This window comes from Macaca nemestrina, chromosome 7 (assembly GCF_043159975.1).
Source record: "Macaca nemestrina isolate mMacNem1 chromosome 7, mMacNem.hap1, whole genome shotgun sequence".
NCBI classification, from domain to species: Eukaryota; Metazoa; Chordata; class Mammalia; order Primates; family Cercopithecidae; genus Macaca; species Macaca nemestrina.
In genome coordinates, this window is record NC_092131.1 from 132,566,559 (window position 1) to 132,590,696 (window position 24,138).

At 37.0% G+C, this 24,138-nt stretch overlaps 1 protein-coding gene across 2 annotated transcripts in view; it reads right to left on the reverse strand.

The window, feature by feature from the left end:
- LOC105487892 (glucuronic acid epimerase) overlaps positions 1–24,138 on the reverse strand; it is a 121,442-nt gene that overhangs the window by 13,362 nt on the left and 83,942 nt on the right. For both annotated transcript variants that reach the window (XM_011751523.3, XM_071101138.1), the window contains exon 3: positions 2,115–2,713. In XM_011751523.3, the coding sequence (XP_011749825.2) occupies positions 2,115–2,700 (586 nt within the window). In that variant the 5' untranslated portion in view covers positions 2,701–2,713. The remainder of the gene's footprint in view (positions 1–2,114; positions 2,714–24,138) is intronic.

Below are 24,138 nucleotides of genomic sequence, written 5' to 3' on the forward strand. Positions count from 1 at the left end.
ACATAGAGGGGAACAACACACACTGGGGCCTACTGGAGGGTGGAGGGTAGGTGGTGGGTGAGGATCAGAAAAATAACTGATGGGTTCTAGGCTTAATACCTAGGTGACAAAATAATCTGTAAAACAAATCTCCATGACATGAGGTTACCTATATAACAAAGCTGCACATGTGCCCCTGAACTTAAAAGTTAAAAACAAAATAAAATAAAATAAAAGATATATTTCTACAACAACAAAAAGATTGGGGGAAAAAGTCAAAATATTAATGGTGGTCATGGGTACTTTTTACTTTTTTATTTTAGAATTTAGGCATCTATTAATTTTATGCGTTTAAAAAATTGCCGGAAAAAAAGGTTTGACTCTGAATATCTTTGAAATCTCTATTACTGTCCTGAATCACTGTATAGTAAATGTCATTATGATTATGCTAAAATACATGTCTAAGTACAAAGCCCTCCAGAGAAAATACAAAAATAATAATAATTATATTGAGGTGGTAAAAATGTAGGTGAATCTGGTCGCTTCTCTCTTCTAAACATTTGGTAAGGATATTGGCCAGGCACGGTGCCTCATGTCTGTAATTCCAGCACTTTGGGAGCCTAAGGCGGGAGGACTGCTTGAGTCCAGGAATTTGAGATAAGCCTGGACAACACAGTGAGACACTGTCTTTACAAAAAATAAATTAAAAAGAATTAGCTGAGCATGGTGGAGCCTGGGAGATCGAGACTGCAGTGAGCCATGACAGTGTCACTACACTCTAGGCCTGGGTGACAGAGTGAGATGCTGTCTCAAAAGAAGAGAAAAAGATATTATAAAAAATTATATAAGTAGTAAAAACAAAGGAAAAAAACTCCTGCATCAGATATGTAAATTCCAATTTCCAACTTGATGAATAAACACACCATTAACTTCACAGACATGGGTGGGCTATAATCCTTTGGTCTGTAGGAGTCCGAAAACATCCACATGGTCACCAAGTGAGCACAAACTTCTTTTCAGAGCAAAAAAATATATATTAAGTTTAGTTAAAAGCTTATTTCAATACAGATTTTAAAATATTAAGATCTTAATGGCCGGGCGCGGTGGCTCAAGCCTGTAATCCCAGCACTTTGGGAGGCCGAGACGGGCAGATCACTAGGTCAGGAGATCGAGACCATCCTGGCTAACACGGTGAAACCCCGTCTCTACTAAAAAATACAAAAAACTAGCCGGGCGAGGTGGCGGGCGCCTGTAGTCCCAGCTACTCAGGAGGCTGAGACAGGAGAATGGCCCGAACCCGGGAGGCGGAGCTTGCAGTGAGCTGAGATCCGTCCACTGCACTCCAGCCTGGGCGACAGAGCGAGACTCCGTCTCAAAAAAAAAAAAAAAAAAAAAAAAAAAAAAAAAAAAAAAAAAAAAAAAAAATTAAGATCTTAAAATCACTTTATAACAAAATGAGGAAAGTAAATCCCAAACCAAGAAATCTCAAAACATATTAAGCCCTTTCCTCTGTTGTGATATACTTTAAAGTGATATACTTTAAAGTCAAATTCAATTTGGGTTTCTGTTTGAAAAGCAAATTCCAAAGCATATTAATTGTATCCACAAGGAACTCTTACTGCCCCAGGTTTTAAAGACAATGAAAAACAGTATGTAATAGACTAGGAGTTCAGTGTAAGTCCAGAGAAAAAGCATCTACATATTGTCTTGTTCTGAAGACTTGAAACCTCCTTCCAGAGATGACACTTGATTAATTAGGTAACCAGACTGCACTGGTATATTGATGGGTCCACCGGATGGTTTCCTTTTCCCATCTCTCATAGGATTCTAGCTATATATTTTAATGCAAAATTCTGGAGAAGCAGTGCCTTTACCTTACTGGTGAGAATTTTAGATTCAGAGTTAGGTTAATAAAATAATTCTATTTGCCCAGGTATGGTCTTACAGCAGCCCTTAAGTCATAGTATCTAGAAAGCTGCCCTAGGTTCAGACTTAACCTGTTCCTCCCTGCTAAATTAGAGTGATGAAAGGTCTTTTGATAGTAAGCTACGTACTTGATGTATAATTAACAACATTTTCTTATTCTTCAACACAGTCATGCTTGAAAAATTCAAGTGAAGCAGACAGATACCAACCTTCAACCCCACTTATGCACTTGACTCTGTCTCGGACTTCCACATTGTAGCCTTCAAAAGACATAAACACACCATCGGGGTGATAGGGGGCTCTCTGTGCATAGACTTTGGAATAGCTATGAGAGAATTCAAACCGATCATAGCCATCATACTGAACCACCTTTCCGTAAACATCAAAATATTTCTCAACCCAAGTGAATGGAAGAAAGACTTCGTTCCCCTCTCGTCTCCCTTTAATTGTGTGTTCATCATTTATGAGACAGTCAATTTCTTCATATTTGAGCCCTAACACCTTACTTCCCACATTGCTATTGAAGCCCCCAACAACAGGGGGAGCTTTCTGCTGTTCCTGAGGGAATGCTTCCTCAGACTGTTGTTTGGCCACGTGGTTCATATAGTTGTTACTCTCAGATGCTGCTGCTCTTTTTTCTAATCCATCCACTCTGAAGCCACTACTCAAACGCCGTGGAAACTGGATTGCTTTGTCACTGGAACACTTATTCCACAAAAGTACTGTGACCAAAGTGAAGAGTGCGCAGATAATAATCAAAGTCTTATAGTTGACCCGAGCTGCCAAGCAACGCATATTCAGACCATACCTATGGAGGCAAGAAGAAAAAAAATCATGCAAAGATGTACTACCAGCATTTCAAAGGATAAAGTTGTCTTTGCTTTTTTTTTTTTTTTTTAAATGTTGAAACAACTGTATTAGGACCATTTTGGATCAGATTTAAAATTGCAAACTGAAACTTTTCAGCACAAAAAAAAAGGTAAGAGGTGTTTCCTCCTTTTGGTGAAATCCTTAGAATAGCTATGCTTCTAAATCCTTAGAATAGCATAAGCTTCTAAAGCAGAGATGTTCAAACTTTCTTAGTTTGTGGCTCCCTTGATATCTCAGTAATTTTTCACAATGCCCCCTAGGCCAAAAGAAATACCTAAATCAGTTTGAGTATCCTGTACTGTACCCAAAATGCTTGGGACCAGAGGGTTTTGGATTTTGGATTTTTCTCAGATTTGGGAATATCTGTATTACACTTAACAGTTCAGTACCCCAGATCTAAAATCTGAAACGCTTCACTGAGTATTTCTTTAGAACATCACATTGATGCTCAAAAAGTTTTTGATTTTGTATTTTGGATTTCTGAACTGGGATGCTCAACATGTAGTTTCATTTATTAAATAGTTAGGGCCAAATAACTACTTATATACAAGTATTTATGTCCTAACACTTTAGTAGCTGTCTGAAAAAACATAGTAGACCTTTTCAAGGTAAACACCAACATCCATGTTGCTAAATCCAACAACGAATTTTTAGTGCTCATCCTACCTGACCTCCTAACAGCATAAAATAGTCAATGGCTCTTTCCTTCTTGAAACATTTTCTTCCCATGGTTTCTAGGGTACCATTCTCTTCTGATTCTCCTAAAATCCCACTGGTTGTTCTTCTCTTCTTTGAGTCTTCCTTTTCATCTCCCTAATTGTTAAATGTTAGAGTACCTTAGGGTCCCAGTCTTTTGCCTTCTTTATCTCTATTCACTTTGATCTCACCCAACCTCATGCCTTTAAATACAAGGCTGACTATCCCCAAATTATCTTACCAGGCCATGCCCTTCTTCAGAGATGCAGATACATATATGCAAATACATGTATCTTTATTTGGAGGTCAAATAAATTTCTGAAATAACATCCAAAACTTAACTTCCAATCTTTTCCTCAATCTGTTCCTCCCTTCCTACTGCTCAGACTAAAAATCTTGACCCTTTCTTATTCACTCAATATACCATAAGTCAGGAAATTCTCTTGGCTCTACCTTCGAATTATACCCAGAATCTGACGTCTTTTCACCAACTACATTGTTACTACCATGTCAGAACCACTGCCGTCTTTCACCTGGAACACAGCAGTGATATTCAAACTGGTCTCTCCTTCTACCCTTACCCTACTACTCCACCCTTAAGTCTGTTCTCAACACAGCAGTCAGAATGATGCTCTTAAATTTAAGACAGATCATGTCATTCCAGTCCTGATGGAAGGAAAATGTGACGCTGTTGCTTCTTCTGGCCATATGGTGTATGAGCCTGTTGTGATTGCAATGCAAGTAGTCCTGGGTTACTTTTTACTGGGATGAATGGGAAATATGGGAAATTATGGATAGTTATAGTATAATGTATGATACATTTCAGCCTGCTGAGAGTAAAGGGAGTAGTTTACTGCCGTTTGCCACAGTAGCTCTGTAATTTATTGTATGGTGTGAATCAACAACTAATTTTATTGTTTTGAATCCCCCCTTCTCATTTTCCCCTCAACCCTTTTAGCAGCAATGATGTATTAAAAACAAATCAAATGCTAAATTTCCATTTCTCAAGAAGTTGATGGTGAATATGTAATTCATTCATTTCTTTTACTTCCAATGGAAGGCAAACTTTGCACCCTTCAGTGTCTGAAAACAAGTGTATTCTGCTCTCACCCTTGATTAATAGTGTGGCAAGTTGTAGAATCCATGGTTGCATATTACTTTCTCTCTACATGTTGTAGGCAATACTTTACTGTCTTAAATCATTAAGAGTTATTCATAAGCAGTTTGATTTAGTCTCTTGTTACTATGCATGTGATTTCTTTGTGGATCTTTGTTTATCCTGGAATTCTCACAGTACCATATTTGATTCTCTATTTCAGCGCTTGGTGTGCCCTTTCAATGTAAAAACTTGTGTCCTCCTATTCTTGTTTAATGGATATAGTATCTCCTTAGATCTCTGAATATATTAGATGATTTATTCTTCTTTTTTAAAAATAAAGTTCTTTCTTACTAGTTTTACTTTTTCCACTGGCCATTTTCCTGGTTATTTAGTCTTTCATGCCATTAGTTTTTCCCACCATGCCTGGTGATCTTCGGTTACTCATTCACATTTAAGAGAGAATGACTCATTAGCCAACATAGATTTCCTGTGTTATTTTGAAGATAGTCTGATTTTGGCTAGATTGTTCCCCTGGAGGGGATAAAAAGAGGGAGCTCTGTGTGGGCTGGACATAAGCTGACTGGCAGTGTTCCCACAGGGTGAGTGGGTGGGGAGCCAGCAGACCTTTCAAATGCCAGAAAGAAGATGGTGTTTTCTCTTTTGCTACACGAACACAGCACACACTTTAGAAGCCTTCATCTTTCTCATGCTCTCTAAAGAAAATCTGCCTCGTGTTTGCCTGGGATTCTTGCCAGCTATCTGTATTCAAGTGCAGGGGTGAAAGAGGTATGAGGAGGGGAGAAGAAGGTATAGTTGGGCCTACTGGTACTCAATTAGAGATCTGGAAATCTGTTCAACTATCATCCTTGGGTAGTCCTCCAATTTACTGTTACTGGCTTCTTCATTTCTAATTTTTAGACATTTTATTTTGGTGGGGCATCAGAAGGGAAAGGAGGTGAATACAGATTTTAAGAACTGGAAACCAATAATACATTTTTAACCCTATTAACTGAGAATAATTCATTTCATCATCTGCATTATTACTATGAGAAACCAAAGTGTGTAACAAGCAAAACTTTAGAAGTCATATAAATTGAGAATTTCCGTATATTGTAGTGGAGGCAAACTGATAACACTAAATGGCGTTTTGTTTTGCTTTTTAAATCCTTTATTAACACTTATATGTCAACAGCTGACTACTCTGTCATCTATGCCTTACATTTTGACCAATTAATATAGAAATATAAAGCTTTTTATCCTATCTTTGAGAAGTGCCTTTCCTCTACTACTCAAATGCCTGTAACCCTGCCTATGGAACAAGGCTACTGATATAGTTTGGGTATTTGTCCCCACCCAAATCTCATGTTGAAATGTAATCTCCAGTCTTGGAGGTGGGATCTAGGGGGAGGTGTTTGGATCATGGGGGTGCATCCCTCTTGAATGGCTTAGTGCCATCCCCTTGGTGATGAATGAGTTTGTGTGAGATCTTCTTGCTTAAAAGTATGTGGCACCTTGCCACACTCCCTTGGCTCCTGCCCTGGCCATGTGGCCTGCTTGCTCCTGCTTTGCCTTCTGCCATGAGTAAAAGCTCCCTGAGGCCTCCCCAGAAGCTGAGTGGATGCTGGCACCATGTTTGTATAGCCTGCAGAATTGTGAGCCAATTAAACCTCTTTTTTTTTTTAAATAAATTACCCAATCTCAGGTATTCCTTTATAGTAATACAAGAACAGACTAACACAGCTACCAATATGATAAAGCACATGATGGGAAAGTAAAGAAAAATCAAATTTAAAAACTTCCAATAATCTTTATGTCCAGGTTTTATTGTTTGATGCCATTTGTTACTAAAGACAATCAGGGCTTCTTAAAGAAATGAGTAATTCCAGGTCTAGGGATGGGACACCTTGCCGCACCAGAAAACAAACTTTCAACTACCAATGAGATAAAAATCAAGGGTGTCAAAAAAGCAGCAGGAGAAAGATAAAACAAAATTAGAAAATTATTGCTAATTGCTAAAACTGAGAGTGATAGATACATTGGAAGTTCAGTATACCACTCCCTATATACTTTTGTGTTTAAACATTTCCATAAATATGTAACGTCATGGAAAAAAGACACAGGAATCAGTCTAAAAGGTCCTCTTCCCTATTAGTCAAATGTGTAAGAATTATGATTGAAGTAGACTGAAACACAATGACGCAATAAAAATCCATGAATCTGCAATAATATTTAAACGGAGAAAGCCAGCAAAAAACTCTCTGAGCTGATAAATATTGGCAACTGAGTGAAAAAAATTATTTACTTGTCTTTGCAGGAGCAACCATATTTCAGAACAAATCAATAACCCTAGTAAATAAAATACTCTATTGTCCAAAAGGCTATCCAATAAGAAGTAAATTTTTTTTAAAAAAATCAGAAAATTAGCATTATGTAATCCCTCATGAAATTACAGATTCAGGCAAGTGTTAAATGCAGGTATATGTTTGCCAGGACCTAGAGATTCACACTGTGCAAAGTAATACCAAATACATTATTTTCTAGTTGAAAGAAGAAAAAGATTAAACTTGACAGTGAAAGGATCAGATAGTCATACCCTAATTCAGTGGTCAACTTCGGTCTCCTTAATTGTGACCCATCCAGAAGCTTTCTCCTGATAAGTCATAATAAGAAATATATCACTTACCACATATTCCAGCCCAAAATGTTTCACTTGGATCTCTCAGGACATAAAATTTAATCTCTGGTTAACAGGAAATACAAGGGATAGAGGAACAAGTTAGAGGAGGAAGCAACCAGACACATCTGGAAGGTGAGACATCCTGCAGGACAGCTGGTCCTGTCTCCTCAATTCAATTAGTGATATGAAAAGAAAAAAGGTTTTTTTTTTTTAAAGAGACTTAGGGACATAACAACCAGATGTGAAACTTGGTTCTACACTGGGAAATTCAACAATGGACTTGATAAAATGGAAAGATACTGAAATGAAGATTGTTAACTGAAAAGAACAGGTTACAAAACAGCACATTTAGTATGATCTTATTTTAAGTAAACAATGCATATATAGGTCTTTATTTTCTAATTTTCCATGATCACCCTTACTGTTTGTTTTTTTTTTAACTATAAAAAATGGCACGTGCTTGCAGTCCCAGCTACTTGGGACTGGGGTAGGAGGATCACTTGAGCCCAGGAGTTCTGGGCTATTGGGTGCTATATTAAGTCGGGTGTCCACATTAAGTCTGGCATCAGTCTGATGACCTCCTGGGAGTAGAGGACCACCAAGCTGCCTAAGGAGGGATGAACCAGCCCAGGCAGGAAATGGATCTGATGATCAGTCGTGGAATTGCGCCTGTGAACAGCCACTGTATTCCAGCCTGGGCAACACAGCGAGATCCTATCTCTTAAAAAAATAATGAAAAACTAAGAAGGGCAAGGTCAATTTTGTTAAAATACTGAAAGAAAAAAATGTAAGTCAGTTAAAAAATCTGTAGAAAACTTTAGCTTTCGAATGGGCACGGGCTTTTTTCAGGGGGGTGGGGATAATAAGGGAGAAAGGAAGATGAAGAGAAGGAAATCTCTGAGTGTTGACGTATAGCATTAACTAAAAAATAGGCTCATCTAAAGAGAAACTCAGTAATTTCATTATCATGTTGCCAAATTATAGAAAACTGACACAGATACTCAGATTTCAAGAAGTAGATTGCACTGACATTCTGCTAGGTATAAATGCTGGTAACTTTGAGTGGTGAAATGCTCCTACTTATTTTGAAGCTTTTGCCACATCTACAAAATAGATTGATGTTTTAGGTAAAATAAACAAATGAAAAACTCATAAATAAAAAAAATCTTGAAACCTCACCTACTGCTGACCCTAAAGATTTATTTCATTAGAAATAGAATCCAGTAAAAATCAGGTCTTATAATGCTGAGGATCTAAAACAGAAAATATCATGCAGTAAGCATCATAAAGAAACTGTGGAAAAACTTCTTTGTAGAAATAGTTAAAAATTAGGGAAAGTAAAATGTAACTTTTAGGGTTTTTTCTGGAAAGCAAATTGTTCTATTCTAAAGCCATTTGCAATTCAAAGACCTTTTCTGTGATACTTTCCTTTTCAGATTTATTTTCCTAGTTACTTCAAGTAACTATTAGAGTAATTCACTGAGTATCAGGAACTATGGATCTCATCATGAGCTTTCAAAATATGAAGGTTATATTTCAGTAAAGAACAACCTTTCAATGGGTTTTTAAAAAATATTCACTTACATTGTTATTGGCTTTTTTTCCTCTGAATAATGCAGGCCAAGGTTTCCCTGCTTATTATTTCTCTTACTTACTTACGTATCTATTTATGTTTCCTATAATTCCTTGACTGAGAAGAATGCTTACTCTGATTTAAAAAAATAATTTATTGATACTAAGTAGACAAAATAGTAATTGCTCAACAAATAATCAAACTCACTGACTGGTTTGATCAATATTTGTTCAGCAGCTACTATGTGGCAGGTAAGGCATTATCCGTGTCTCTAAAGGACGGATTAGCAGGCATAAAAAATAATAATGCTAAGATTTAAGAACTGTAAAAAAAAGTTATGTAGACTATGCTATAAAACACCTTAACCTTTTAAGGTGTTAAGAAAAGTTTCCAGGTAGAATGAATTGAAGATTGACAGTTAAGCATGCTCCCAAGTCAGGGTATTTGCACTTGTCATTCCCCATGCCTAGCACTCTATTTCCCCAGATATCCATTTGGATGGCTCTCTCACTTCATTCAGGTCACTGCTTAAATGCCAGTGTATTAGAAAGGGCTTCCCTGGCCACCTTATCTAAAATACCAGTTCTTACCCCATCATTCTCCAGGTCCTTACTCAGTTTTATTTTTCTTTATAGCATTTATCACCATTTGACGTATTACACATTTAAATTATTCATCCCCAATCCACTAGAATGTAAGTTCCATGAGGGCTGGGGTTTTGCTTCTCCTGGTCACTGTTTTATCCCTAATATTTAGAAATGTGCCTAGCTTGGCTCATGCCTGTAATCCTAGCACTTTGGGAGGCTAAGGTGGGAGGATCACTTGACAAGGTCAGGAGTTTGAGACCAGCCTAGTCAACATGGTGAAACCCCATCTCTACTAAAAATACAAAAAAATTAGCTGGGCGTGGTGGCACTCACCTGTTTTCCCAGCTACTTGGGAGGCTGAGGCAGGAGAATTGTTTGAACTCGAGAGGCAGAGGTTGCAGTGAGCTGAGATTGCCATTGCACTCCAGCCTGGGCGACAGAATGAGACTCTGTCTCGGAGGGGGAAAAAAAGTGTGCCTAGCTCACAGTAGACATTCATTAAAGGTTTGTTGAATAAATGAACATTGTTAAATATTCTTTCCTCTCCGTTGCTTCTTCCTTTCCTTCCTTTCTTGAAAGGAAGGAAGCAAGCAAGCAAGCAAGCAAGCAAGCAAGAACTTGGCCTATATGATTAAAAAAAACAAAAAACAGACATTTGAACCAGACAACTTTGTTTTCTTTCCAATATTTGGGTATTTAGAAATTGTAATCCAAATCAAAATGAACATAACTGACATAACAGAATATGGATTGTGATGCTGTATATTGGCCAACTTTAAAACAGATTTATAATTTAATTACTGCTGTTAGTAATGTTCCATCTGTTTACTGCTTAATAGACCAAGATTTAAATTATACAGTCAAATGGTTAAACATCCAGTGATAGATGTAACTCAAAGGAGAACTGCCTAATATCTTTGGTTGTTAGGACCCTTCTAGTAATATAAACAAGTAGAATTCTCTGGTAGCTACTCACAATAATGCAAAACAGGAAGGAAATTTTGCAAGTCCATTTTATTTTTTAGTAACAAAATTGAAATGATCTCTGATACAAGTGCTCATAATACTTCAAATAAGATTGTATTTCTAGAAAAAAATCCCAAAGAAACTGAGTAAGCAATATATATATGGACATGCTTTATGTTACTGAATTCTCACAGTATTTCTAGTATTTTCTCATAATTATATCTGTTATGGTGATCTGTGATCAGTGATCTTCAATGTTGCTATTGTAATTGTTTTGGGGTACTATTAACTCTACTCATGCAAGATGACAAACTTTACTGATAAATGTTGCGTACGTTCTGACTGCTCCAATGACCAGCTGTTCCCCAATTCCCTGTTTCTCACCTTCTCCTTGGGCCTTGCTATTTTCTGAGACAGAACAATATGGACATTAGGACAATTAATAGCTCTACAATGACTGGTAAGTATTCAAGTGAAAGGAAGAGCCACATGTCTCTCACTTTAAAACAAAAGCTAGAAATGATTAAGCTCAGTGAGGGAGGGCATGTCTAAAGCCAAAATAGGCTAAAAGCTAGGCCTCTTGTGCCTAACAGCCGAGTTGTGATAGCAATGGAGAAGTTCTTGATGGAAGTTAAAATTGCTACTCTAGTGAACGCATGAATGAAAAGAAAGTGAAACAGCCTTATTGCTGATATGGAGAAAATTTTGGCGGTCTTAAGGTCAAACCAGCCACAATATTCCCTTAAGCCAAAGCCTAATAATCCACAGCAAACCCCTAACTCTCTTCAATTTTACGAAGGCTGAGAGAGGTGACGAAGCTGCAGAAGAAAAGTTGGAAGCTAGCAGAGGCTGGTTTATCAGGTACAAGGTAAAGCAGCAAGTGCTGATGTAGAAGCTACAGCAAGTTATTCAGAAGCTCTAGCTAAGTTCATTGATGAAAGCAGTTACACTAAACAGATTTTCAATGTAGACAAAGCAGTCTTCTATTGGAACATGACATCTAGGACTTTGATAGCTAGAAAGAAGTGAATGCCTGGCTTCAAAGCACCAGCTGACTCTCATTAGGGACTAATGCAACTGGTGACTTTAAGTTGAAGCCAATGCTCCTTTATAATTCTGAAAATATTAGAGCCCTTAAGAATTATGCTAAATCTACTCTTCCTGCACTCTATAAATGCAACAACAAAGCCTGGATGACAGCACATCTGTTTACGGCATGGTTTACTGAGTATCTGAAGCCCCCTGTTGAGACCTACTGCTCAGAAAAAAGATTCAAAATGTTACTGCCCATTGACGATGCACCTGGTCACCCAAGAGCTCTGATGGAGATGTACAAGGAGATTAATGCTGTATCCACACCTGCTAACACAACATCCATTCTGCAGCCCATAAATGAAAAAGCAATTTGACTTTCACATCTTTTTTTTTTTTTTTTTTTCTGAGATAGAGTGTCACTCTATCTCCCAGGCTGGAGTGCAGTGGCATGCTCTCGGCTCACTGCAACCTCTGCCCCCCGGATTCAAGCGATTCTTCTGCCTCAGCCTTCTGAGTAGCTGGGGTTAGAGGCGTGTGCCACCATGGCCGGCTAATTTTTGTATTTTTAGTAGAGACGGGGTTTCACTATGTTGGCCAGGCTGGTCTCAAACTCCTGAACTCGTGATCTGCCCACTTTGGCCTCCCAAAGTGCTGGATTACAGGCGTGAGCCACTGCACCCAGCCGACTTTCAGGTCTTAGTATTTAATAAATACATTTTGTAATGCTATAGCTGGCCATAGATGGTGATTTCTCTGATGGATCTAGGTAAAATAAACTGAAAACCTGCTGGAAAGGATCCACCATTCTAGATGCCATTAAAAATATTCATGACTCATGGGAGGAGGTCAAAATATCAACATGAACAGAGGTTGTAAGTTAATTCCCACATTCATGGATGACTTTGAGGGGTTCAAAACTTCAGCAGAGGAAGTAACTACAGATGTGGTGAAGACAACAAGAGAACCAGAATTAGAAGTAGAGTCTGAAGATGGGGCTGAATTGTTGCAATCTCATGGATGAGCAAAGAAAGTGGTTTCTTGAGATGGAATCTATACCTGGTGAAGATGCCATGAACATTGTTGAAATGACTGGCTGGGCGCGGTAGCTCACGCCTGTAATCCCAGCACTTTGGGAGGCCAAGGCAGGCAGATCACCTGACGTAAGGAGTTCAAGAGCAGTGTGGCCAACATGGTGAAACCTCATCTCTACTAAAAATATAAACATTAGTCGAGCCTGGTGGTGGGCACCTGTAATCCCAGCTACTTGGGAGGCTGAGGCAGGAGAATTGCTTGAACCCAGGAGATGGAGGTTGCAGTGAGCCAACACGGTGTCCCTGCACTCCAGCCTAGATGACAGAGTGAGATTCTGTCTCAAAAAACAAAAAAGAAAAGAAAAATAAATGACAACAAAGGATTTAGAATATCACAAAAACTTAGTTAATAAAGCAATAGGGTTTGGGAGGATTGACTCCAATTTTGAAAGAAGTTCTATTGTGGATAAAATGCTATCAAATGGCATGGAATGATACAGATAAATCGTTCATGAAAGGAAGAGTCATTCCATGTGGCAAACTTCATCGTTGTCTTATTTTAAGAAATTCCCACAGTTACCACAATCTTCAGCAATCACCACCCTGAGCATTTAGCAGCCATCAACATCAAGGCAAGACCCTCCACCAGTAAAAAGATTATAACTTGCTAAAGGCTCAGATAATCTCTAACAATTTTTAAGCAATAAAGTATTTTTAAATTAAGATATGTACTTTTTTTTCTTTTTCTTTTTCTTTTTTTTTTTTGAGATGGAATCTTGCTCTGTCTCCCAGGTTGGAGTGCAGTGATGTGATCTCGACTCACTGAAACCTCTACCTCCCGGGTTCAAGCAATTCTCCTGCCTCAGCCTCCCAAGTAGCTGGGATTACAGGCGTGGTATGCCACCACACCTGGCTAATTTTTGCATTTTTCGTAGAGATAGGGTTTCACCATGCTGGCCAGGCTGGTCTTGAACTCCTGACCTCAAGTGATTCTCCCCACCTTGGCCTCCCAAAGTGCTGGGATTACAGGCATGAGCCACTGTGCCCAGCCAGGTATGTATATTTTTTAGACATAATGCTATTCTACACTTAACACACAGTACAGAATAAACATAACTTTTATAAGTACTGGGAAACCAAAAAATGTGTTTGAGTCACTTTATTGTGATATTCACATTATGGTGGTCTGGAACTGAATCTGCAATATCTCCAATGTATTCCTATAGTAAATTATATTATTTGAATTTCATAGATGAAAAGACTAAGGCATAAGAACCTACAAAACCTATAAGAAGATTTACTAAAGGAAAAGGACAGGAACAAAGCCAAGACTAGAACTTAAATCTGATAAAAAAAATTTGTGCATTCCCTACTTACAGATGATGAAACTGAGGCATTGTGATGTTCAGGAATTGTGAAATTCAGGAATTTACCTGAAGCCACATGATTATTTGATGGTTCACATATCTAGTATTAAGAATGGTATTTTAACTCCAGTTTTCCAGTCTGACTCCAAAGCCTGTGCTCTGATATGTCACAGGGTTTCTTAGAACAGGTATATAAATATTATATTTCAGAAGCTGAATATTCCCCTTCCCCAAAAGATTTTAACTTATAACAGGTTATTAGATTGCGAACTGAATTCAGACATTCACAGGTCTTGTTTTGGCTAAAGTTTAATTTTACCATAAATCAACAGTTCACACAGGTAAATACAATTTTAGGAAAAGTTATCTAGTTGTTCTAAAAATGTATTAGCATTTCTGAGTGAAGCTACTGAAAGTTTTGAATTTTCTTTAAATCTAACAGTATAATTAAATGCCATATTAATATTAGAAAGGGACAGAAATGAGAGTCATGACTACGAATGTTATGTATATATATTCTAAGAAAGCTACCCGGTCCCCAGGTGGATTAGAATAATTAAGCTCTTGACAACAGGCCCCACAAATCCAGCAATAGCTTACAAATGCATCATAATGCCTTATTTCTCTTAATAATTATTATGATGTTCTGGTATAGCTCGTTGAAGCAAAACTTTCCCCATGTTAATTTGAGGCTTTGAAAATATACTGGTGTCTTAAAAGCCCCAAGGTGGCTGCATATATAAGAGTAACTAACATTAGTACAAGAAATTAGGGTGTAAAAAAGAAAAATCTAAAGATAAAGCTATTTTTTGGGCTGGGCATGGTGGCTCACACCTGTCATCCCAGCACTTTGGGAGACCAAGGTGGGAGGAGTTCGAGACCAAGAGTTCGAGACCAGCGTGGGTGACATGAGACTCTGTCTTTTTTTAAAAAAATTATTTTGTTCTATGACTTTTTATTAGCCATAGCAAAAAAAAAAAAAAAAAAAAAGAAAAGAAAAAAAAAAGCAACAAGTCAAGGAGAATAAAAGGCTTTAACTTTTTTTTCTACTTAGTTTAGTTTCCGGCAAGAACATTTATGATCTTGAATACAGATTGTAATTACCCTTAGAATGAAAATCACCAGTTACGCCAAAGGTCATATTTATTTGCTTGGGTTGCTCAACACAAATCGTTTTTTTTTTTTGAGATGGGGGCAGGCGGTCTCATTATGTTGCCCAGGCTGGTCTTGAACTCCTGGGCTCAAGTGATCCTCTCAGCCTCCCAAAGTGCTGGGATTACAGGTGTGAGCCACTGAGCTCAGCCAATAAATCAGCTTTGAAGCTGTGAAAGGAAAAAGCAAAACAAAAATAAAAAATTTCAACACTATGGAGATAAAGGAGAACCATCTAAGGAAAGTTAATTGTATTAGCCTTTAAAGATAATATATAAATAAAAATGCAAAACAGAACTAGAAGTTGGGGGAAGACACATTTGTGGTTATTGCGCTTCACTCATAAGGAGACCTGAGACCATCTGGTGGCTATTAGCTGAGGTGTGGAAATTCCATATTCTAAGCCTACTGGGCCTCCTAACTGACATACTTTTGTAGGAAAATCTTAGTCCTACCCCTAACAGGACACCAAAGCAATTCCAACCTGCTGGCCTGTCTTCCTTCCTTCCTTCCTTTTCTTTTCTTTCTCTTTCTTTCTTTCCTTCCTTTCTTTCCTTTCTTCCTTTCTCTCTCTCTCTCTCTCCTTTCTTCTTTCTTTCTCTTTTTTTCTTTCTTTCCTTTTTTCTCTTTTCTTTTCTTTTTTCTTCCTTTCTTTTCTTCCTCCCCTCCCCTTCCCTTCCTTTCTTTTCTTTTCTTTTTTTTGAGACAGGGTCTCTCACTCTGTCACCCAGGCTGGAGTGCAGTGCCATACTCATAGCTCACTGTAGCACTGTAGCTTCAATCTCTCGGGCTCAAGTGATCCTCCTGCCTTAGCCTCCTGGGTAGCTGGGACCACAGGTGCACACCATCATGCTTGGCTAATTTTTATTTTGAGTAGAGATGAAGTCTCACTATGTTTCCCAGACTGGTCTTGAACTTTGGAACTCAAGCAACACCCCCTGCCTTGGCTTCCCAAAGTGCTGGGATTACAGGCATGAGCTACCACACCTAGCTCTAGTTTTCTTAATTTCAGCAACCATAAACTAGGCAGAAAGAATAATATGATAAACCTTTAAAAAATAATTTTAAGAAGTATAGATGTTGACTGGTTCCAGACCAACCACCTTTTCATACTACTAGAAGGAAAGCTGTTTGCAAAGCACTAAATTAATGAAATAGAAAAAGAAAATCCTCATCAATTCCTACAACAGTTAATGACAATGAGCTAATGAACAGACTAAATTCCATGAATGAGGCATTTTACTTAGTATTACGATTAGTAACGATTTCTGCTCTCAAATAACTTAGAACCTTGAAGATACAAGACTTAAACATACAGACAGCAATTTAAAAAAATCCACATTGAAAAGGTGGTAAAATAAATAAAATAATTGAATTTGAAAATCAAATAAAAAGTAGTGTGGCAGGTAGTTTAGTTAGGAAAGGGAAAGATACTAGAAAGAGCTGCATGGGGGAGAACACTTTACTGAAGCCCAACATAGATGGTATATACTGGTCTCCAAGAGAATATTAACCACCATTAAGTGAGGCCCTTTTCAAACACAGAATAATGAACTTATAACTATGGATTTCCTTATCTACACTGCAAAGTACTTTTACATTCATTTCTTCATTTAATGTCTGCAACAATCCAATGAAATGGTCAGGAAAGTGAGTGCTATTTTACAACAGAAAACACTAAGGCTCAGAAATTGATAGGGTGGCACGAAGAAAAGAATTTAGATATTTTGGTTCTAAGCTTTATCAGACCAGTGATTTCCAAATCCAGATAATTAAGTTTCATCTGGACTGGGAAAAGATGTTTCAAAGTCTTCAGAAGTGATTCTGATGATTAATTTGGTCTGAGAAACAATACAACTGGCTCTAACATTTCACGGGGCATTAAAATTACCTAGAAGGTTTGTTCAAACACAGATTGCTTTTCCCAAACCTCACAGTTTCTGATTTACTAAATCTAGGTAGAGACCTAAGAACCTGCTTTTCTACCAAGTTCCAGGTGAAACCTATGCTTCTGGTCAGGGGATCACACTTTGAGAACCACTGTAATATACCATATGCGTTAAGTAGGTACTATGTGCAAGTGGAAATAGGTATGCTGCTCAAACTAAGAACTATCTTAGGCAACTCTGAAAATTAGGGTTATTAGCATATTGATTTTTGCAGAATAATTAGTTTGTGCTCCAGTGAGAATGACTTTAGTTAACTCTTGAATCAATTTACAAAGGAGTGATTCAAGAGTTAGCTAAGCCCTAAAGTCATGCTTGGAAAAAATGTGTAAGTTTTGGCTTTTGCCTGTATGTTGCAGAATCTCTCAGCTACAGTATGTTTTGAAATAATTCTGTTGGAAGGGTAGGTGGGTGGTATATATTTTGAAGTCTTGCAGAATTGAAAATATGTGTTGCTTCTTCATCAAACAACTTGGCTGAATAAAGAAGTTTAGGGTCCAAATTGCCTACAGAACTCTGTATACACTGCTCAACTGTTTAATGGTAAGAACAAGCCAGTGTTTAATGGTAAGAACAATCAATCTAAAGCTAGTCCACCTTTTCTTCCCTTGTGAACAACTTGTATGTTTTCTTGTTTTTCTCCCTTCCTGGATACCTGATGATGATGATGATGACTTTAACAAGAGAAAGTAAAAAGTTTCACCAGAATAGACTTAGTTGTTAGGCTATTTTCATTAATTTTTCCTGGAGTTTGGCAACAAGCTTGTTTGAATTGCAGGCTCAGGTCATCTCCTCTCAGAAAAGTTTTTATCCCATAGAGTGTTTAATAATTGTTTCCATTCAATTTCTTCTGGTCTATTCCAAAATGTCAATTGTATATATTAGATCTCTTCACTCTATCCTTTATGTCAATCACCTTTTTCTTCAAATTTTCTTTTTTAATTTCTTCTCCCCCTTTTCCTCTGCATTTTGAGAGAGCTTCTCAAACTTGTAGTCTGTATCACTAATAAAATTTTCTAATCCACTCTCTGTTGCTTCTGGTGCAGTTTAATTTATATACTGCATATTTAGTTTCTATTTTATTGTTTCTTATTTGGATACTGCATATTTTAGTTTCCATCCTATAGGCCTTACTTATTAATATCCAACACCCTTTTAATGTATGCCTCCCTGTTAGCTGACCCCTACTTTCATCCCAGCCTGCTGTCTTATGAACTTATTTTCTACGTCTCACTCCAAAGACTCCACAATTTAAAAAACCTACAAGCCAAAAAAAAAAAAAAAATGTTTTCTACAATTTTCTTGTTACAGAAGTAACCTTTTATATCAAGAATATGTGCTTTTGCCCTGGTATTGAGTGCAACATTCCTGTATTTTTAATGTTGCAGAATCTTATTTCAGAGTCTGTCTCCTCACCATTTCTTATATATCGGTTACTAGAGATCTAGAGGTTTGATCAAAGTAGGGTTTGATTTTTCAGCAAGGATACTTCATGATAGAGATGTGAACTTTCATCAGGAAGTATATAATATTCAATTGTCTCTCTTTTTATGATGCTAAGATTAATCCCTATTTTCAGCCTAATACATTATAAAGTCATTATATGACCCAAGAAAGCTCCTAAAGCCTCAGTCATGTCTGTGTTGTAGCCCAAAAAGAAGAGGAAAGCCATTATAAAGTTATCCTTCAGCAGTTCACCCAATATTACTTTTAGCAATCATTGATGATTATTTCATTAAAAGTTGCAAAATGGGTGACATTCTATCAGCCTTTCTTAATGTATAGTTAAAATATTTCTATAAAGAAAATCTTGATCTTGCTAACTACTTAGTTACCCTGAGATATACAGTGTACAGGAAGGGCAGAATTAATGATTAAATCTTTATCAATTTTCAAAATAATGAATTGGCTCCCTAGTCTCTAAAAATAATGAGCTTTTAAAAAAAGTAACATATGAACTCACATATTTTTAACATATTTGATACGTTTCAATCTACTGCAGTTATTTCTTTTTCTTGAGATGTCAGTATTTCAGGTATGTGAACACTTCCTTTTTGGTGCTGGTACACTCTATTTAGATATATTTATAGTCATTTCAGTGGTGACTAGATATGGGTTTAGAGGGAGTCAGATGCTTATACCACACTGCTATCTGTACCTGTGAGGAATACGTTTTGCTATTAGTAACAGACACCAGAAATAAACCATCTTATGTTCCAGCTTGGGTTAGTTTTCACTCATATAAAATACACCTAGAAATAGGCAGGCTGGAGCGTACATGTAGCTACATACTCATCAAGGACCTAGGTGCTTTCTATCTTTCTACATTACCTTATGCCCCAAGAAAGCTACTGAGGCCTCAGTCATCATGTCTGTGTTGTATCCCAGAAAGAAAAAGAAAGGCAGAAGGGCAAAACAGCACATCTCTCAGTAGACCTAATTCACACTGAGACTTTCCTCAAGCTTCACACATTTCCAACATTTCATTAGTCAAATCTTAGTCACATGGCCACCTCTAGCTGCAAGGGAAGCTTCTAGGCAGCCACATGCCAAGTGGAAAAAACAGGGTTCTATTATTAAGGAGAAAACAGACCCTGGGAGGAAACCCAGTCTCTGTCATACCATCTCACCAGAAAGTTTCTCAATGTACAAATTAATCACTCTCTCCCCATGTAGCCCTTTACTATATCTCAATTATACAAATTCTTCAAGTCTGGTTTGCAAGTAATTATGAATCTGTGGGTATTTTTCTCTAGACTGAATTTCTTGAAGATGCAGGGCATTTTTTATTTATATATATATTTCCCTCTATCAATGCCTATTCAGGCATTCAACTCAAATGTGCTTTATTCAGACACACTGAAGCATGTATTTGGTCACCATGTTTATAGTTATGTATGTTCATTTTCAAACTATTCTATTGGGTTTTGTTACCTGTATGGCAACCTATTCTTCCCACAATCCAGAGCTTGTGCTGAATGAAAATCATCATCAGCACTCCATAAGTAGGTCAACCCTGCTACTCTCATTTATCCTCAAACCTGAATAAAACATATTTAGGCTAAAAAAAATCTTCATTTCAATGAGAAAGGAAGTTGTTCCTTTTTGGGACGGTGGGGAAGGTTACAGAAAAAGGAAAGGTTTAATAAGTAGTTTTACCATATATGCTAAGCATTAGATATACTTTCGGTTACTGAAATCAACCCCTAAGAAGGAGATTTTTTTTTTTTTTAATCACCCACATACGGTTGAAGAAACTGGGTAGTTCTTAACTCTGCTGAAGAAAAATTATTAGTGACCACATAGTGGGATTTAAACCTAGATTTATCTGGCTTCGAAGTGTAAGTTCTTTATATCGGACCATAGTATCACATTATCTAACTCCAAATCACCATATACTTTCACACCAATTAGGTAAGAGCAGAAAGATCTGCCCTTGGTTGTGCAGACACAATCTTAAACTACTAGCATTACACATTAGCTTCTGAAACTAAAATATGTTTTTAAAAAGGGCTTTTAAATACATTCAGCTTACTTTTCTCTAGCATTGAAAGCCATAACATAAAAAAGTGGGATAGGAATGTTTTTAACAGCAAAGAGATGCTTCATATCCAGAAAAGCTGAACAATTACAGTGTAGCTAAAATGTTCTTTGAAGTACTGTATAGCACTTAACTTTAAAAGCTCTCTGCTTGCTTCTAAGCAGTGTGTCAAACTAAGCATATGCTATGTAAATAAATCAGTTCAGAAAGGAGTCCCAGGCTTCTCCAGCTGTGTAAGATTTCTCCACTCTTTAGGAAAGCCAAGAAAAAGAAAACTTAATGATGTGTTTACTCTGCATGGTTCAAACACAGGTTCTATAGAATAGTTGTTGACAGTAAGTTTTTATGAAACATCTTTTACCAAGTTTGGTGCCATCCTGCAAACTGGAATGTCTAAAGGAGAAAGGTTCATCAAGAAGACTGCTTATAGTAATTTTAAAAATCATAAGATAGCATATTAGCTATGCAGAAGAAGTTATATGTGGAAGAAATCAGTGCCCAAATTGTTTTGTTTTGTTTTTTTAAAGTTTTTTTGGAGACAGAGTCTTGCTCAGTCACCTGGGCTGGAGTGCAGTGGCACGATCTCAGCTCACTGCAACCTCCACCTCCTGGGTTCAACCGATTCTCCTGCCTCAGCCTCACAAGTAGCTGGGATTATAGGTGTGTGCCACCAATGCTTGGCTGATTTTTTTTTGTATTTTTAGTAGAGACGGGGTTTCACCATGTTGGCCAGGCTGGTCTCGAACTCCTGACCTCAGGTGATCCACCTGCCTCGGCCTCCCACAGTCCTGGGATTACAGGCATGAGCCACTGCGCTCAGCCCCAAATTGGTTTTTAAATGAGTTATTATTAGGATAATTTTTTATATAGAATGCAGTTTTGAGCTACTTTACAAAGCAATTTAGAAAGCATGATATCAGAAAAAATGATTGAGAGAATATGCTAATGGAAATGTGTGAGGATAATCTGGTAGAATAAACAATACTGCAAATTCTACTTGTAATTTGATGTAATGTTTTTTCTAATATTTATGATAAAAAGAAACATTTAATATACCAGCCTTCAGACATTGCATAATCTTTTGCAATTTTAAAGATACATAACAGTAGTATCCACATTATAAATTTCTATTAGTAATTAATAGTTAACAGAATGGCAGGTCAAGAGACTAGGAAATGGGGACCTTTATAAAAAGGGGGGTAGAGGAAGAGACTAGCAGCAGTTTTGAGTTCTCATAACTACAAAGTGGTATTACCTTCATTTTTCAGATAAGGGAACTGATATAGAGGCAACTGCTGACTCAATCACTTACTAGCTTTTCTTCCACTGCCAGTTATTTCACTTCTCTGAATCACAGTTTTTCACTAATACACTAGCACTAGTACTATCTAGCTCACAGGTACCTCACAGGTGTCTTGAGGACTAAATGAGGTAAGTGTATATACTCAAAATGTGGAAATGTAAGTTCCATTTTTCTTTCAGAGAGGTTACTAATTTTTTCAAGTCTCAAATTGTCCAAAATCTATTAAGAGATACAGCTAGAAAATGAAACCAGATTATAGGCCCAGAACCCAAATTTATCTTAGTCCAGTGTTTGCCATTATACTACATTTCCCTGCACTTTTCATATCATTTATTTCCTCCTCCTCCTCCTCCTACTACTACATGCTAATTTTTTAAAAAGGCGTGTCTCAAATGTCATCTCCAAATTTTGAAAGCAATCAACAAATTCATCTCCAATTTCTAACAAAGGGCTCACAGCCCTCAATGACGTATCTCATATCTAAAACTAAGGAATCTATAAACTCGTTAGTCAGAAGGCCATATGACTCCAGAGAATGTTGTAATAATCCAGAAATTTTAAAACTAAACAGGTTATGAACATGTACAGTTACAGCAGTTTATTAATAATAATTCCAAGCTGGAAACAACCCAAATGTGCACCAAATGGTGACTTTTAAACTATGGTTCATCCATACAATGAAACACAACACAGCAATGCACTGATACCGATACCTGCCACAACATAGATGAATCTCAAAAGCATTTCACTAAGTGAAGGAAGTCAGACACAAAAATGCACTTACTATATAATTTCATTTATGTGACATTCTGGAAAAAGAAAATCATAGGGATTAAAGTTAATCAGCAGTGGCAGGAAGGGAGTGACTTATAATGCGACACAGATGAGGGGCTTTTGAGGATGATGGAAATATTCTAATTTTGATTGTTGTGGTGGTAAATGACTATTCATCTGACAAAACTCATCAAACTATACATTTTAAAGAGGCACATTTTATTTTATGTAAACTATACCTTAGTAAAATTAATCTATAATGGGTTTCTATAGTTTTGTTTTTGAGTAATAAATTCTATGAAAATATAGAAGAAACTAATTAAATAGGTAATATAAACAAAGGGAGAAGGTATATTTTCAGGACAACCTGAGTTTTTGAGTCTGATAGGCCTAAATTTGAATCCTGGTAAGCTTGACAATCTGGGACAAGTTAGTTGACCTTTCCAAACCTCGGTTTTCTCATCTGTTAAGCTGATATAATACCTTCTGCTTTATAAAGTAGTTTTAAGATTAAGTGAACACTTAATTTAGTGCCTACCACACAGTAGGCACTCATAGTAGGAAAACAAAGGAAAATGTTTATGGATTAACTGATATCTAAGCCAATTAAAAAAAGAATAATATTCGTGCCAGGCACAGTGGCTCATACCTGTAATCCCAGCACTTTGGGAAGCTGAGGTGGGCAGATCACTTGAGGTCAGGAGTTTGAGACTAGCCTGGCCAACATGGCGAAACCCCATCTCTACTAAAAATACAAAAATTAGCAAGGCATGGTGGCATAAGCCTGTAATCCCAGCTACTTGGGAGGCTGAGGCAGGAGAATCGCTTGAACCCAGGAGGCAGAGGTTGCAGTAAGCTGAGATCGTGCCACTGCACTCCAGCCTGGGTGACAAAGCAAGACTCCATCTCGAAATAATAATAATAATAATATTCATCTATCTATATCAGTTCATTTAATCGACAAATATTTGTTAAACATCTGTTATAAGGTATGTTAACATTTTCCCAAATAAATAATCAGTAAAACCAGAGTACATATTCCCCTGAAAAAATCACATTTCTCTAAGCTTCTGTAATTTTTATTATCTCATAAAAGTTGATAAGAATAGCAATCAAGAAACAAATATAATCTGCCTTTCCACAGAATGATTATTGGTAGGGAACATAAATTTTATCAGCAATAAATGTGAATTAAATAAGATTTAAACTAGTATTTCCCAGACGCACAATTTTCTAGGCAAATAAGAAGGTTACCAAATTGAATTAACTTCAGCACTGCAAGAACTTTCATTAACCTCCTGCTTAAGACCTTACTTCATGTTGAGCAAAGGGTATAGATACTTTCTGTTGGTTTTTAAATTTGAGGTGAATGCAACTTGCAGCACAGAAACTGCATTTACCTAAAAAAATAAGGTAGTGAAGCAGAAATGAAATTTTACCTAAGATTATTTCTTAATGCATATAAATATATTCCATGTATATATATCAATATATTTTCTAAGGGCTGAAACTAAGTTTTCACTGACATTTATATAAACAACCTAAAATCTTGGCACTGGGATTATTTACAAAGGTAAAACCTGAATTACAAATATTTGGCAAGGAGAAAATTATAC